The sequence below is a fragment of the Coenobita brevimanus genome, chromosome 96 (genome assembly GCF_032717465.1).
Source record: "Coenobita brevimanus isolate Jiangsu-jjx chromosome 96, ASM3271746v2, whole genome shotgun sequence".
In the NCBI taxonomy this organism is placed as follows: domain Eukaryota; kingdom Metazoa; phylum Arthropoda; class Malacostraca; order Decapoda; family Coenobitidae; genus Coenobita; species Coenobita brevimanus.
Genome location: NC_137049.1, coordinates 3,400,030 through 3,414,364, shown reverse-complemented (window position 1 = coordinate 3,414,364; position 14,335 = coordinate 3,400,030). Strand labels below are relative to the sequence as shown.

The window sequence follows — 14,335 nt, the reverse complement described above, 5'->3', positions numbered from 1 at the left end:
ACCACTACCACCACCATCACCACAACTACCACTACTACTACAACAAACCAGTCGTATCCCTACCCCCGTCAGGTAAAAGACACAACGCTGGGCTCTATCTTGTCCCTGTCACCCCGAGGCAGCGAGACGCAGCTGTCCATGCAGGTCTTCTCCGTACTTATCTCACTCGTCACCCTCACATGGTATATATATGTATTTTTTATGCGTTCGACTCTGGGCAAAGTCTTTTTCAACAGCCCATTTTCTGAGGTCCTCGTACATACCATTCACCTCCACATGTCACCAGTTCGGCGCTAACACCCACCGTCCGTATTGAATTAATGATAGGACTGTCTCATGCAGGTCTGGTGCACTGGTACAGGCAGGTCTGTTTTTATGACATTGTGAGATTTGTAAGGATCAGTCAAATCTGCTTTAACGAAATTCAGTCATTAAACTTTCCCCTGTTCCAGCCTGGGATTGAATTCCATACGGCCTTTCTAACCACTCATTCACAATCTCTCCTACTGCCACTGTCACTAAAAGTCACTGATAACTATTTTGACAGCACATCTACATCAAGTCCCACAATTATCTTGCTTTACCAGTACAGGAAATTGTTCAAAATGAATTAAATATATAATGAAAATTTCATGTACTGACACCATGCAATAATTTCGGCCCAACTTGAAACCCTTCTTCCAATATACATTATCCTGCATGGGTGCTGTTCCTGTATATAAATGATCTTTCAAAATTCCATCATCACCAACCTGGGCAATATTCTAGTGACATGGGAGACTTCGAAACATGTCTCCCTCAGCGATGTATTTTGCACATACCACACATGAGAGACTGACTGGAGGAGTATATGTGAGTGAGGTGGAGGAGAGAGGGGGAGGGGGAGACCAAAGATGAAACAGAGTGATGGATTGAAGAGATATATAAGAGAAGGTGGTGTGGGTTAGATGGAGGGCAGCCAAATGATAGAGGACAGGACAACATGGAGGCGATTTGTTTGTGGCCACCCCTTTCGGGATTAAGGCTTCTGGCTGTAGATAGCTAGAAAGTTACTGAAACAATCTATATAAATGCTAATAATATATAAACAGCAGAGAAAATGATTAAGATGAAATATGCATAATGTATCACCAAGAAAGAGGCTACGTCCCCACTTACTGGAGACAAAGATCCTTCATAAATGTCTCCTCTTTCCCAGGTCCTTCACTTCCTACCACCGATTCTCCAAGCTCGGGGGACTCACCATTCTCAGCGCCCTACCTCTTCTCTTCTCCATATTCTTCCAGGTGAGAATATGAACTGTTTTGGTTGATCCTGGCTAATGGGGGATGCAGATGAAGGTCAGAGGTTACGGGAAAAGTCTCTCAGATTCTCACACCTAACCCTTTCCCACTCCGTCCCCTTCCCCTCTCTCCTCCTCACTCCCTCTGCCTTTCTCCACCTTTTAATCCTTGGGGGGGGGGGAGAAACCGGTGGTGCAGAGGTTACTAGGTCCCGCTCGTAACTAGAAGAACCTGAGTTCGATTTTCAGGCCGGTTAGACTCTTGGGAGGAACACAGCTTTTAATGCGATTGTACGGCATTATTTCCTTGTTTTCTGTTAACCAGTCTGTCTTGTCTGTGTGTACTTTTCTTAGTCTGTGTACACCAGTTTTCACCAGTTTGTTCTGTGTGTACTTCCCTTAGTCTGTGTACACCAGTTCTCACCAGTCTATTCTTTGTGTACTTCCCTTAGTCTGTGTACACCAGTTTTCACCAGTCTATTGTGTGTGTACTTCCCTTAGTCTGTGTACACCAGTTTTCACCAGTCTATTTTGTGTGTACTTCCCTTAGTCTGTGTACACCAGTTTTCACCAGTCTATTCTGTGTGTATTTCCCTTAGTCTGTGTACACCAGTTTTCACCAGTCTATTCTGTGTGTACTTCCCTTAGTCTGTGTACACCAGTTTTCACCAGTCTATTTTGTGTGTACTTCCCTTAGTCTGTGTACACCAGTTTTCACCTGTCTATTTTGTGTGTACTTCCCTTAGTCTGTGTACACCAGTTTTCACCAGTCTATTCTGTGTGTATTTCCCTTAGTCTGTGTACACCAGTTATCACCAGTCTATTCTGTGTGTACTTCCCTTAGTCTGTGTACACCAGTTTTCACCAGTCTATTCTGTGTGTATTTCCCTTAGTCTGTGTACACCAGTTTTCACCAGTCTATTCTGTGTGTACTTCCCTTAGTCTGTGTACACCAGTTTTCACCTGTCTCTTCTGTGTGTACTTCCCTTAGTCTGTGTACACCAGTTTTCACCTGTCTATTCTGTGTGTATTTCCCTTAGTCTGTGTACATCAGTTTTCACCAGTCTATTCTGTGTGTACTTCCCTTAGTCTGTGTACACCAGTTTTCACCAGTCTATTCTGTGTGTATTTCCCTTAGTCTGTATACACCAGTTTTCACCAGTCTATTCTGTGTGTACTTCCCTTAGTCTGTGTACACCAGTTTTCACCAGTCTATTCTGTGTGTACTTCCCTTAGTCTGTGTACACCAGTTTTCACCTGTCTATTCTGTGTGTATTTCCCTTAGTCTGTGTTCACCAGTTTTCACCAATCTATTCTGTGTGTACTTCCCTTAGTCTGTGTACACCAGTTTTCACCAGTCTATTTTGTGTGTACTTCCCTTAGTCTGTGTACACCAGTTTTCACCAGTCTATTCTGTGTGTATTTCCCTTAGTCTGTGTACACCAGTTTTCACCAGTCTATTCTGTGTGTATTTTCCTTAGTCTGTGTACACCAGTTTTCACCAGTCTATTCTGTGTGTATTTCCCTTAGTCTGTGTACACCAGTTTTCACCAGTCTATTCTGTGTGTATTTCCCTTAGTCTGTGTACACCAGTTTTCACCAGTCTATTCTGTGTGTATTTCCCTTAGTCTGTGTACAATCAAAGACAAAAGTCGTGTCGTGAAATTTGCTGAAAGTATCTGCTGAAAGACTATAGTTTTGGAGCGGTCTGCTTTGTGTCGAACTGACTTGAGTTGCCATTTGCTCCAGGTGACTGGCCTGCTGATGCCAGTATATACTTTTTTGTAACAACAAAACTAATCTACATAATTATTAAATCTTTCTGACTACTGTCTTTATTTAGTGTTTGTGAAGCGTTCCTCATCTTTTATTTCTTTATGACCACATTCGCAACGTTACAATTCAATTAGCTAAATAGGTGTTCGGAAGACAGTTCTCCATCTTTATTAACTGTAAATTAGCTGATCAAGTTGATAACTGTGACCTGGGACATTATTTGCCTGTGTTGTAAAACAAAATTCGCTATAGTATTCAACACATGAGAACAGAGTTATTCTATTATGATAATTTATTTTTATTTTATTATTATTAATTTTTTAGAGTGGCTAGCAAACTGAATCCCACAGAAGAGTTCGAACACATAAACCAGAGACCGAAGTCTACGCACAACTGTCTGTGCGCTTCAATCTAGGCGCACTTCGTTTCTTAAGGCATAAGCACTGCTTGCGGGTGCTGCTTACATCGTAGTGCTTATTCCTGGTCCTATAGTGGCGTGGTAAGTCGAGGACGACCTGAACGATGATGGTTCTCCGTTGTGCCTTCCTCCTGAAATCCTAACCCACCTTTCTATGGTTATGCTTATATCAAATGTTTGAGCTTTCTGTTCAGGCTTCGCTTCCCGTAAATAAAGGAAGATCATGTCACCTCTCATATTCCTTTTAGTTGGATCCATGATGCTTGACCTCTCCATATCATGGTATAGTAGGTCTACTTGGCGTATTGTGGTAAGTTGTAAGATGAAATGTCAAGTGATCATCGCCTAACAGTTAGCGTTTCGTCTTTCATACAAAGTTCTGTTTCAGCAATTCTTGCGAGTCGATGTGGCTTCGGAATTTCATGGGTTCATTCATACCGTCACCCATCAGTAGCAGATATGAAGCTTGAGGAAGTCAGGCTAGCCAACCACGAACATGTAACTGGGGAAGGGATTTCATAATGATTCAAGCGTTGCACTTAATCTTCGGACAAAACCGCGACACGACTTCTGTCTTTGATTGTACACCTGTTTTCACCAGTCTATTCTGTGTGTACTTCCCTTAGTCTGTGTACACCAGTTTTAACCAGTCTAATCTGTGTGTACTTCCCTTAGTCTGCGTACACCAGTTGTCACCAGTCAATTCTGTGTGTACTTTCCTTAGCCTGTGTACACCAATTTTCACCAGTCAATTCTGTGTGTACTTCCCATAGTCTGTGTACACCAGGTTTCGTCAGTCTATTCTGTGTATACTTCCCTTAGTCTGTGTACACCAGTTTTCACCAGTCAATTCTGTGTGTACTTCCCCTTGTCTGTGTACACCAGGTTTCACCAGTCTGTTCTGTGTGTACTTCCCTTAGTCTGTGTACACCAATTTTCACCAGTCAATTCTGTGTGTACTTCCCTTAGTCTGTGTACACCAGTTTTCACCAGTCAGTTCTGTGTGTACGTCCTTTACTCTGTGTACACCAGATTTCATCAGTTTATTCTGTGTGTACTTGCCTTAGTCTGTGTACACCAGTTCTCACTAGTCTCTTCTGTGTGTACTTCCCTTAGTCTGTGTACACCAGTTTTCACACTCATGTACACCAACTAACCGTGCTCCCATGTACAGGTGGTGTCCAGGGCCGTGGCGTGTACACTGTTCACTCTGGCCCTGACCTGGAGAGTGTTCGCAGTGCTGGGTTTTCACTTCATTATGGTCCTTGTGTTGAAGCTCTGGCTGGAAGAAAGGTGAGCATGGAGAGATGGAGAGATAGTTACATAGATAGATAGATGCAGAGAGAGATAAATAGATAGAGTTGGACAGACTGATATATGATTAGATCCAGGTAAATAGTTAAACAGAAGAACCGCTTCCTTACCATCTAACCATTCCTCAGCCCTCCTTCTTCTCCCCCGCAGCTCGCTAGGTCAGTACAGGCCAGAGTACATCTCAGGCACGTTGGACTGTAGCAAGTGGAACCAATGGAGGTGCCTCAAGTGTCTACGATCCTACTTCTACGTGTTCCTAGGTACCATTGCGTCTACCCTCATCTACTTCCGCCTCGAGAGACCATCATCATCTAAGAAGCTGTCCCGTCGGCACTCTACTGTTGCTATTCAGGTTTGCGGTGGTGCTGGCGAAGTGATTAGAAAATGGTTTGTTGTCTGAATGTACGCGAGTTCGATCCCAGGGTTGTGGGAGAGGACAGCTTGATGATCTGAAACTCTTTAATACATACTATACTGGTCATCCATTCACCGGCATGTCAAATCCCCTCTCTAATACCATCATACAAGTTCTGAATAAGACATTCTTGCATTAGTCAATAAGGACAGTGAATATCAGTGCCGAAGTGGTAACAGGTGAAGGTGAGTTGTACGCAGGAGGACTGTTTTACCTGGAAAAATAGGTTTTCCTAGAGTTAGACGGAAAAAAAAAACATCATCTAAACTCTTAATTCCCACGTAAGGATGAGGTAGGATTCCCAAAGATTAGAGTAAGATAATGTAGGAAACCATAATCGTCACATCCACTACTTTATTCTCATCCTTATCATCATCATCATCATCATCATCATCATCCCAAACCTACTTTCCTCCTAAGTAATGGTGTGAGGTAGGATCCAGAATGTACCTGGAGTGTAAACAGCGAGAAAAACGTGGCTAGTGATAGAGTTCACCCCATTCACCACGATGAGTCATAGGTTCATGCAGGTGTTAATGTGTATTTTGCTTTCAGGTGTTGTTCCTGACCCTGGCCCTGATTGAGAACGTGGTACTGTTGTCGGTGGGGGTTGTGTACCTGGACAAGACACGATACGACCAGGTGATACAAGGAGAAACTTTACTGAGTTTAACTTGTGTATAAGACTGCTTGCTTTAATATAACCTACGCATAGACAGATAAGAGCAGGTGCCAGAAACAGATACTTTACGTATTGTAACTTGTGTATCAGTTGATCTATGACCAGATAGACATAACTGCCTGCTATTAAGGGAGATTTTACTGAGTTTAACTTGTCTATAATTTTACTGAGTTTATTGTTTCTATTTGATCTACGCTCAAAGAGAAACTTGAATATGGGATGACTTGCCTATATTTCTGCCCTCAGTCGTACAGTTAAACTTGCTTGAGCCGCAAATCCAAATATTAAGTCCCATTGTAGGCATCGTACCACCTCTACCTAAGCGACTCATTTGGACATTACAACTTTGCTTTCCCCCGTATGTTACACTTATCATTTTTATACAGCCATTGTTTTCATCCACAACATACAAGAAGGTTTTGAGGGGTAACGTACAGAATAAATCGCTAAAAATGGGTATCACGCAATCTCCCGAAGCCACTCGAAAAAGAATCCTAAAGTGTGTATATGACAGGTCGTTAATATTTTTGTCCTCATTCATACATTTTGCAACCAGTCACTTAGCTCAAATTAGATGATTATTGACTCAACCCAATACCGTATCCTTTAATGTTTTTTCCTACCACCAGAATTAGGTAAAGTGCATCCCTAGCTGGATACATGTTAATGAAGGCTGTATCTGTCCTCTTCAGTTCGTAAATCTATCATAAACTTCATAAAATCGCCTGGTGAGAGTAAGAATTAATGGAATAATACATCCGAGTCAAGGGGTTCAACATTCTTGGCTTGTATTCTCTCCGGTTGAGGAAGCTACCTAACACCTTTTCCTTACTGATTTATCATACGTAATTTATGCAGAGTATGGTGATACCAGAATGATTTAAGTAACAGAAGACGGCAAGGTATGATAAACAAAATAAATCGCTTAGGTAGAGGTGTTAAGAGCCTTCTTAACCAACGAAAATACTGGCCCTTGTGTCTGAGGTGTGTATAAGATTCCTTGATTAGATTTTTCTTTTCCTAGCCAATACTTCTACCAAACACTTCACATCAAAACCATAGTCAATTTTAGAGACAGTTTCTGGAAATACTGAGCTTCCATGGAGACTTTCTTACTGTAAAACTCCAAGTTAGAAATATATACGTTATCAGTGGGAAGGTTTTAAGATCACTGTATTCTTCCGCAGAGCTTCATCATCTTCTGCTGCGTCGCCTGTGGACTGAGTTACCTTACAGGAGTCATTCTGCACATCGTCTATTACAGGTACATCATCATCATCATCATCATTATCATCATCGATAATCTTCTTCTTCTTCTTCCTCCTCTTCTTTTCGATCTATCTCCAGCCAGCTTTATGTAGCTTGCAATGAAGTAATTAATGTTGCATGTTTTTACACTGTCTCTACCAGAAGTTCTTGAATACAATCGTCCAGCAATTAAAATAAAAAAATTAAAAAAATAAACAATTAAATAAAACGTCACATTACAGAGGGTGTTGAAGTATCATTTCTAAGTCGCGTCCACACCAAAAGCTTGATGGTGAGGATGGGAGTTCTGCATCACTAGCCCATGGACGCTCTCTCTCGGATCCACCCGCGTCCAGTGGGATCATTTTTATGAGTTACATCGATGCAAAACTCCCACCCGCACCCATCCGCGCCAGCAAGCATTTGGTGTGGACGCAACCAAGCCTTCTTCTAAACCTAATCCTACACTCTATTCCCTCCAGCTGCTTCGGTCATCCCTGGGTCAATATAAACGGTCCTATAGTGTCAAGAGACCCCGAGAACTACAGACCGGTGCTGGCTTACTACACAGAGGGTCGAATCTCCAAGAGACCCCTTCCCTCGTGCTGCTGGGTGCCGGACAGTTGGTACACTGAACTGCCAACCGATATATACCAGAGGGAGGCACAGGTGAGATAGGTAGATGGACAGATAGGTAGGTAGGCAGGAAGGCAGATAAATACATAGATATAGATATACAGAGATACAGAACTAGAAAGCACTCAAAGAGCGCATACCTCCGCCAACGCCGGATCAGAATCCGCCCCCAAATTTAATCAATTCTTTATTGGCCCATGGCCCACCCTTCCAAAAAAAATTATTGAAATTCACTGAGAACTTTTGGAGATGTGGACAAACAAACAAACAAACATAGGTAAATACATAACCTGCTCCAATTTCGCTGGCAGAGGTAAATGACGGCGGGTCAGATTTATAATGAGTATACGGGCCAAGGAACATGGTGAGCACTTTACGATCACCTGGTAAGTAGTACATCGTGCAGGAAAATAAACATGGATTAGTCAGCTCTCGGGCGTTGTGTCTTATATTTACTTTGATCTTTCGTACTGCCTGGTACTGCTGCTCCCTGATATTTGGCACCTCTTATTATGGACCAGCTCATCAAAGTTTGGCACTAACGACTGAGCGGCAGCAATCTTCAGTACTGAATTGAGGTGCCCATCAGTAAGATGAGAATGAAGCCGAGACGTGTTCAACGTAGCAAAATTGTTCACAAGCGTGTGTACCACTGGAAACTCTGAAACCAAGCATTTAATTCTGGGATAATTTGGTCCAACATACTGATAAATTGTGCCAACAACGACACTCGAAATTCTGTTTCTCAGTACAGAATCACACTGGAGCTAAATTAACTAACTGGAGATGTTTTAGTACCGCATTTACACTAACAGAAAATGGGTCCCGAAAAATGAGAAAATCCTTTTCAAGATTTTCAGTGTCAGCAAATTTTTCCTTAATCTCATTCATTAACTTGGAAATCTTGCTACAGTACTTTTTTGTTGCAATATAAGCATGAAATTCAGGTGTGAGTAGGAAAGTGTGAACGAGTACTGTCTTGTTGATGCGTTACAAAAAGTTGAAGTCTGTCTCAAAGGCACGAGTTCACTCATAAAGCTTGTCACTAATTTACTGCGGTCTTGACATCTTTGTATTTAGGTAAATTAAGTGTTCTGTAATATCCACCATGAACGCTAGATCTTGAACTCATTCATTATTTTTCAGTTCATGTACATCCTGTTCTTTCTTTTCCATAAACATCTGTATTTACTGGGCACTTCGTAAAATCGCTTCAGTACGACTTCCCGACTTAACCAGCGAACATCAGTGTGATATGGGAGTCCGCGTGTGCTCTAATTTTCTTCCAATAAGCAGTTGAACTGTCTGTGGTTCAGATCTCCCTTGCGTATGAAGTTCACTCTCTTTATAACAACATCCATGACATTATACATCTTTAATATTTTACTAAACAACCCTTCTCTATGTAATGCAATGCACATTAGATATTTGATGGTTTAGGTTAACAACTAGTAGATCCATTAATTTTGTTGCAACGCCAGCTTTTCTACCCATCATTTGCTGCGTTCCATCTGTGCCCAGACTCACAATTTGTGTCAATACCTATTCTATCCAGAACCATTACCATTCATTCTTAGTTCTTTAGTGAAAAAGTTTCTAGAGAAGGGAGAGAAGTTGTATGCGGTCTTCATGGATTTGGAAAAGCATATGACAGGGTGGATAGACAAGGATTGTGGAGAGTTTTAAGAATATATAGAGTAGATGGGAAGTTGTTGAATGCTGTGAAGAGTATGTATGATGTTGCTAAGGCTGCAGTGCGTGTGGATGGTGAACTGAGTGAATTTTTCTCTTTGAAGGTTGGGTTGAAACAGGGATGTGTCATGTCTCTATGATTGTTCAATCTGTACATGGATGGGATAATAAAAGAGGTACAAGGTAGGGTCGTGGATGTTGGAGTGGCCCTGGTGAGAGAGGATAGTGTTTGGAAACTCCCTGTACTGTTGTTTGCAGATGATACTGTGTTGTTAAGTGAAGACGAAGGGGAGCTGCAAGGCTTAGTGGATGAGTTTGGGAGAGTGCGTAAGAAACGGAATCTATAGGTGACTGCAGGGAAGAGTAAAGTGATGGTCTTTGAGAGAGGTGAAGTCAGTGAATGTACAGTGAGGTTGGATGGTGAGGAAATGGGAAATGTGAGTACGTTTAAGTACTTGGGGAGTGTGATGAGTAAGGATGGAAGTTTGGAGGGTGAAGTGCTTGAAAGGGTACAACAAGGAAGAAAGGTTGCTGGTTCCTTGAAAGCAGTGATAAGAAACCGGGAAGTGAGCATGAAAGTGAAAAAGTTACTGTATGACAGTACTGTGATACCAACTCTAACGTATGGAAGTGAAGCTTGGACGTTGTTAGAAGGACACAAGTCAAGAGTGAGAGCAGTGGAAATGAGTTATTTAAGGGGAGCCTTTGGAGTCACATAGAGAGACAGGCTGACAAATGAGGATATAAAGGAGCGTTGTGGGATGGATGTGGATATGATAGGAAGCGTTAGGAGGAACCCACTGAGGTGGTTTGGCCATGTGGAGGGGATGGAGGGTGAGAGACTGACGAGGAGAATGTATGTGAGTGAGGTGGAAGAGGGGAGGGGGAGGGGGATGCCGAGGATGAGGTGGAGGGATGGAGTGGAGAGCTATATGAGAGAGGGGGTGTGTGAGTTGGAAGCAGGGCAGTGAAATGGCGGGGGACAGGGCGACGTGGAGGGGATTTGTTTGTGGCCATCCCGTACGGGATTAAGGCGTCTGGCAATTGATAGACCATTACCATACTCGTAAAGATGATATCACCTGTTGTTGTTCCTTTCAATGGCACCAGTTCCACAAATTCTTCTGTCATATGCATATCTTCATCCACACCACAAATAAAAATGCAAGTTTAGCTATATCACTTTCACTGGTACTTTTATCAGTTGCAGCTGAAATTGCAGCAAAAGACCTAACTTTGTCTGCGAGCTGACTGTTAATATTCCTTGATAATTCATTATTACTTTCTGCAACTGTACTTCTAGAGAGGCTTATGTCTGTAAATGACTGATGTTTTCCTGGGCTAATAACTTCTGAAGCCATCAACATACATTTCTTGGTAAAGTTCCCTTTTGAAAATGTCATCGATGACACAGTTATTTAATGGGTTACCCTGCAGCTTGCTCTAATTGCAGCATCAGTGCCTTGATAAACACTCTTGAATACTAACTGCTGCCTTTTCAGTGACTGCTCCAAGTTACCAACTTTCTCTTCACGTAACTTTCCACTGTTCTTATTATACTTTGATGCATGGCTAGTTTCATAATTCCGACGAACGTTGTATTGTTTGGCCACAGCTACTCGTTGCTTACAAATCAAACATGTTGGTTTTCCATTAGTTTGAACAAAAAAGTGCAAGTTTCTCCACCTTTCTTGTACCAACCAACGCTCTTCATTAACAGTTATTTTCTTTGACATATGGTTATGGGCTCAAAAGTAAAAACACTGGTCACTGCTGATTTGGAAATTAGCAACGTTCCAACTGCTTCAAACGACTAAGCAGGACAAATACTAGAACGGCTGGCCAGGCGAGAGCCTGCCGCATCAGAGTTTTCATGTTCTCTACGCCAGCAGTGTCCTCCCGCCTCAAAACTCGTACAATGGCACATACAGGTATAGAGCTCCCGTGAGCCATTCAAGCTATCTGTAGCGTGTTCTTTCACTGGTGTTGTTGCGCCGAGTATTATAGTCTAGAAAATAAAAGGCTGTTTTACTCAGCTGAGGGATACTCTCACTACTTAGTCTTAGGTGCTCAAAGTACAACTGGAGCAGTAAATGGGCCGCGGACCGCATGTATGAGGATGCAGGGATACATGCCACCCACGGACCGAATGTTGGACACCAATCCCTAAAGCCACTTAACATGCAACATTTATTTCTTTGCTTTATTTGTTTTCTGATACATGTTACTGCGTTTCAGGAAATCTCTGAAGAACGACAAAAACTCAAAGGCTGAAGAAGATTCGTACGGGTATGAACATCAGAGGGGAGGATAACTGCAGTAAGTCAGCTGTCCCATGCTAGGCAGCTCCTACGAGTGTGACCAGCTGTCCCATGCTATGCAGCTCCTACAAGTGTGACTAAATTACTAGGATAAGACAAGGGTAACAAAGAAGTCTCTCCTCCACCCACCAAGACCATCAATGAGTTACTGAAGAAACGTGAATGCAGCGTTGGAGGAGATCTTTTTCATTTTCATCTACAGGATGATCCATATGTAACGCAGCTCGTGCACTCCGCCAGGTGGCCTTCTCGTGTGTTGTGTGAAGAGTATGTGTGTATATTATATTGTAATGACTGTGCTGGTGAATAAGAGAAACTGCATGTCATAAACCTGACAAAACACATGAAATGACATACTATTGCCCCTCTTAAAAGGCGGCCTTCAGTGGGAATGAACCAGGTCAGAAAAACTGGTAGACATACGCGCGCTACCACCAGACAGCTGGAAGTGTCTGCGTAATATGTGAGTGTATACAAGTTGCTCTCTCTCTCTCTCTCTCTCTCTCTCTCTCTCTCTCTCTCTCTCTCTCTCTCTCTCTCTCTCTCTCTCTCTCTCTCTCTCTCTCTCTCTCTCTCTCTCTCTATATATATATATATATATATATATATATATATATTTCCAGCTATTATGTTTACCTATTGGATTAGTTTAATATTTTTATAACGTTTACTGAATAGTCATTTTGAATGGAATAAACTGATTTTAATATATGTGGATTGACAAGTTATTTTTCTCTCTTCTTAGACGATTAACCTTCATATAATGCGTGAAAGAGGAAAGTGAAGGACATGCTTGTGAAGAGACAATGAATTAGTGAGCGTTTATCCCACACTGTAAGCTCGTGACTGGGTCATATTCTGCGTGTCATAGGAGGCTTCGTAGTACTGTACATCATCTTAAGCGATTTGTGCTGCATATTACCCCTTTACACTTTCTTGGATGTTATTTATATCGTTTTAATATCTATATAGTTTGCACCTAGAGAATACAACAGGATAAGGCGATGTAACGTACAGAAAAAAACACTCATGAAGAGGTGCTACTAAGCTTTCTCTACCAATTAGAATACGAATTAATTTTATACACTACGCCTCTAATCCTAAGTGAAACGAAGTGCCGACGAGGAAGACTGGTTACTTATACCATACATTGATCTTCACTCATACAACAACCATACGCTTCAAAGTAAACTAGATTCACCATCATCCCTCTTAATTCGATACATATTTTTCATTATATTCTTGTTGCTGCTGGAAGATTTTATTCAAGCCAGGATTTGTCGAACTAGAGGGGTTAGATACAGCCAAAATTGACTCATTAGAAAAATAGATCCTTCCTAAACTGTCCTGTAAGTAGCCAGAACAGAACGTAAAAAAGCTCGTGAGCAGACCCAAATAGTAAAGATGATAAAACAGAGAAGAAAAGTGGGCAAGCGATAGGTGATACGTGTTACCCCTCTTGCTCATTCTTTGCCTCTGGCTCAGGCCTGGTTGAGACTTGAGACTTGAGAGGAAGACGCAGACAGGGGTTCACGCAGATCGAAGCCCAGTTTTTGGTGGTTCGAAGCTTTCCTGGATTGCCCGAGCAAGTGCCAATTTGAACTGTTCCTTGTGTAGCCTACTGAAGCTTTGAACTGACACCTTAACCCCTTTACTCCAATTACTTATTTTCTTTTAACTCCCTTCACTCGCATTATCTATTTCCTTGCTCTATTTTTGCTATACCCAGACAATTTTGTCTGAAGTTCGAGGAAATCTCATACCGTACAGAAGGCTACATCTAACCCCTCGAGTCTGGAAACTCTTAAACTGAATGAATTTGTCAGAAATTAGAAAGGATAAGTATTGAAATGTCACCTGACTGAAGGGGGTTAATTGTGGACAAAAAGGGAGCTATTTAAACACTTTATTGAGCCGAATTTGTGAATAAGATTGCTCGGTATAATTTACCATTACTCATACACTTCACAGCCAAACTACACCAAATGCTATTGCTCGAGTAAATGGAGCGAGCAAGAACAATGTCAGACATGTAGTTGTTGTACTGTTAGCAGTAGTAGTAGTAGTAGTACTAGTAGTAGTAGTGGTGGTGGTGGTAGTAGTAGTAGTAGCAGCAGTAGTAGAAGTAGTAGTAGTAGTAGTAGTAGTAGTAATAGTATTAGTAATAATAGTAGTGGTAGTAGTTGATAATAATAGTAGTAGTAGCAGTAGTAGTAGTATACTAATCTGCAGTCAACGGTTCATATGAAACGAGAACCCAGTGGCCTGCGGTCTGAAGCTGTCTTCCTCCTGCAGTTCATCATCTTCATTTTGAGGGAAAGAGACTAGGGGGGAAACTGAGGGACGCTTGTATAACGGAGCAATGAAACAGACCAGTTACATCGGTGCCACCGCGTGAGGGAGTCCCTCTCCGGATATGCAGTAGGGTGGTGGAGCATAACACTACATTTCAGTTTTTTTCTGAAACTATTAAAGCTACAGCTGAACTATGCAAATTGTTGAAGAGTTTATGGACAGTAATAAATGCTGTTTCAGTGGCTTCTCACTAAAT

The 14,335-nt window shown here is 41.9% G+C and overlaps 1 protein-coding gene across 1 annotated transcript in view; it reads left to right on the top strand.

The window, feature by feature from the left end:
- Nucleotides 1-11,777, top strand: part of LOC145413394 (uncharacterized) — a 28,522-nt gene extending 16,745 nt beyond the window's left edge. The window contains 9 exon segments of the mRNA XM_080283083.1: nucleotides 73-182; nucleotides 1,199-1,286; nucleotides 4,651-4,769; nucleotides 5,010-5,142; nucleotides 5,761-5,847; nucleotides 7,075-7,151; nucleotides 7,618-7,676; nucleotides 7,679-7,757; nucleotides 11,702-11,777. Coding sequence (XP_080139209.1) covers nucleotides 73-182; nucleotides 1,199-1,286; nucleotides 4,651-4,769; nucleotides 5,010-5,142; nucleotides 5,761-5,847; nucleotides 7,075-7,151; nucleotides 7,618-7,676; nucleotides 7,679-7,757; nucleotides 11,702-11,777 — 828 coding nt within the window.
- The last annotated feature ends 2,558 nt before the right edge of the window (nucleotides 11,778-14,335 follow it).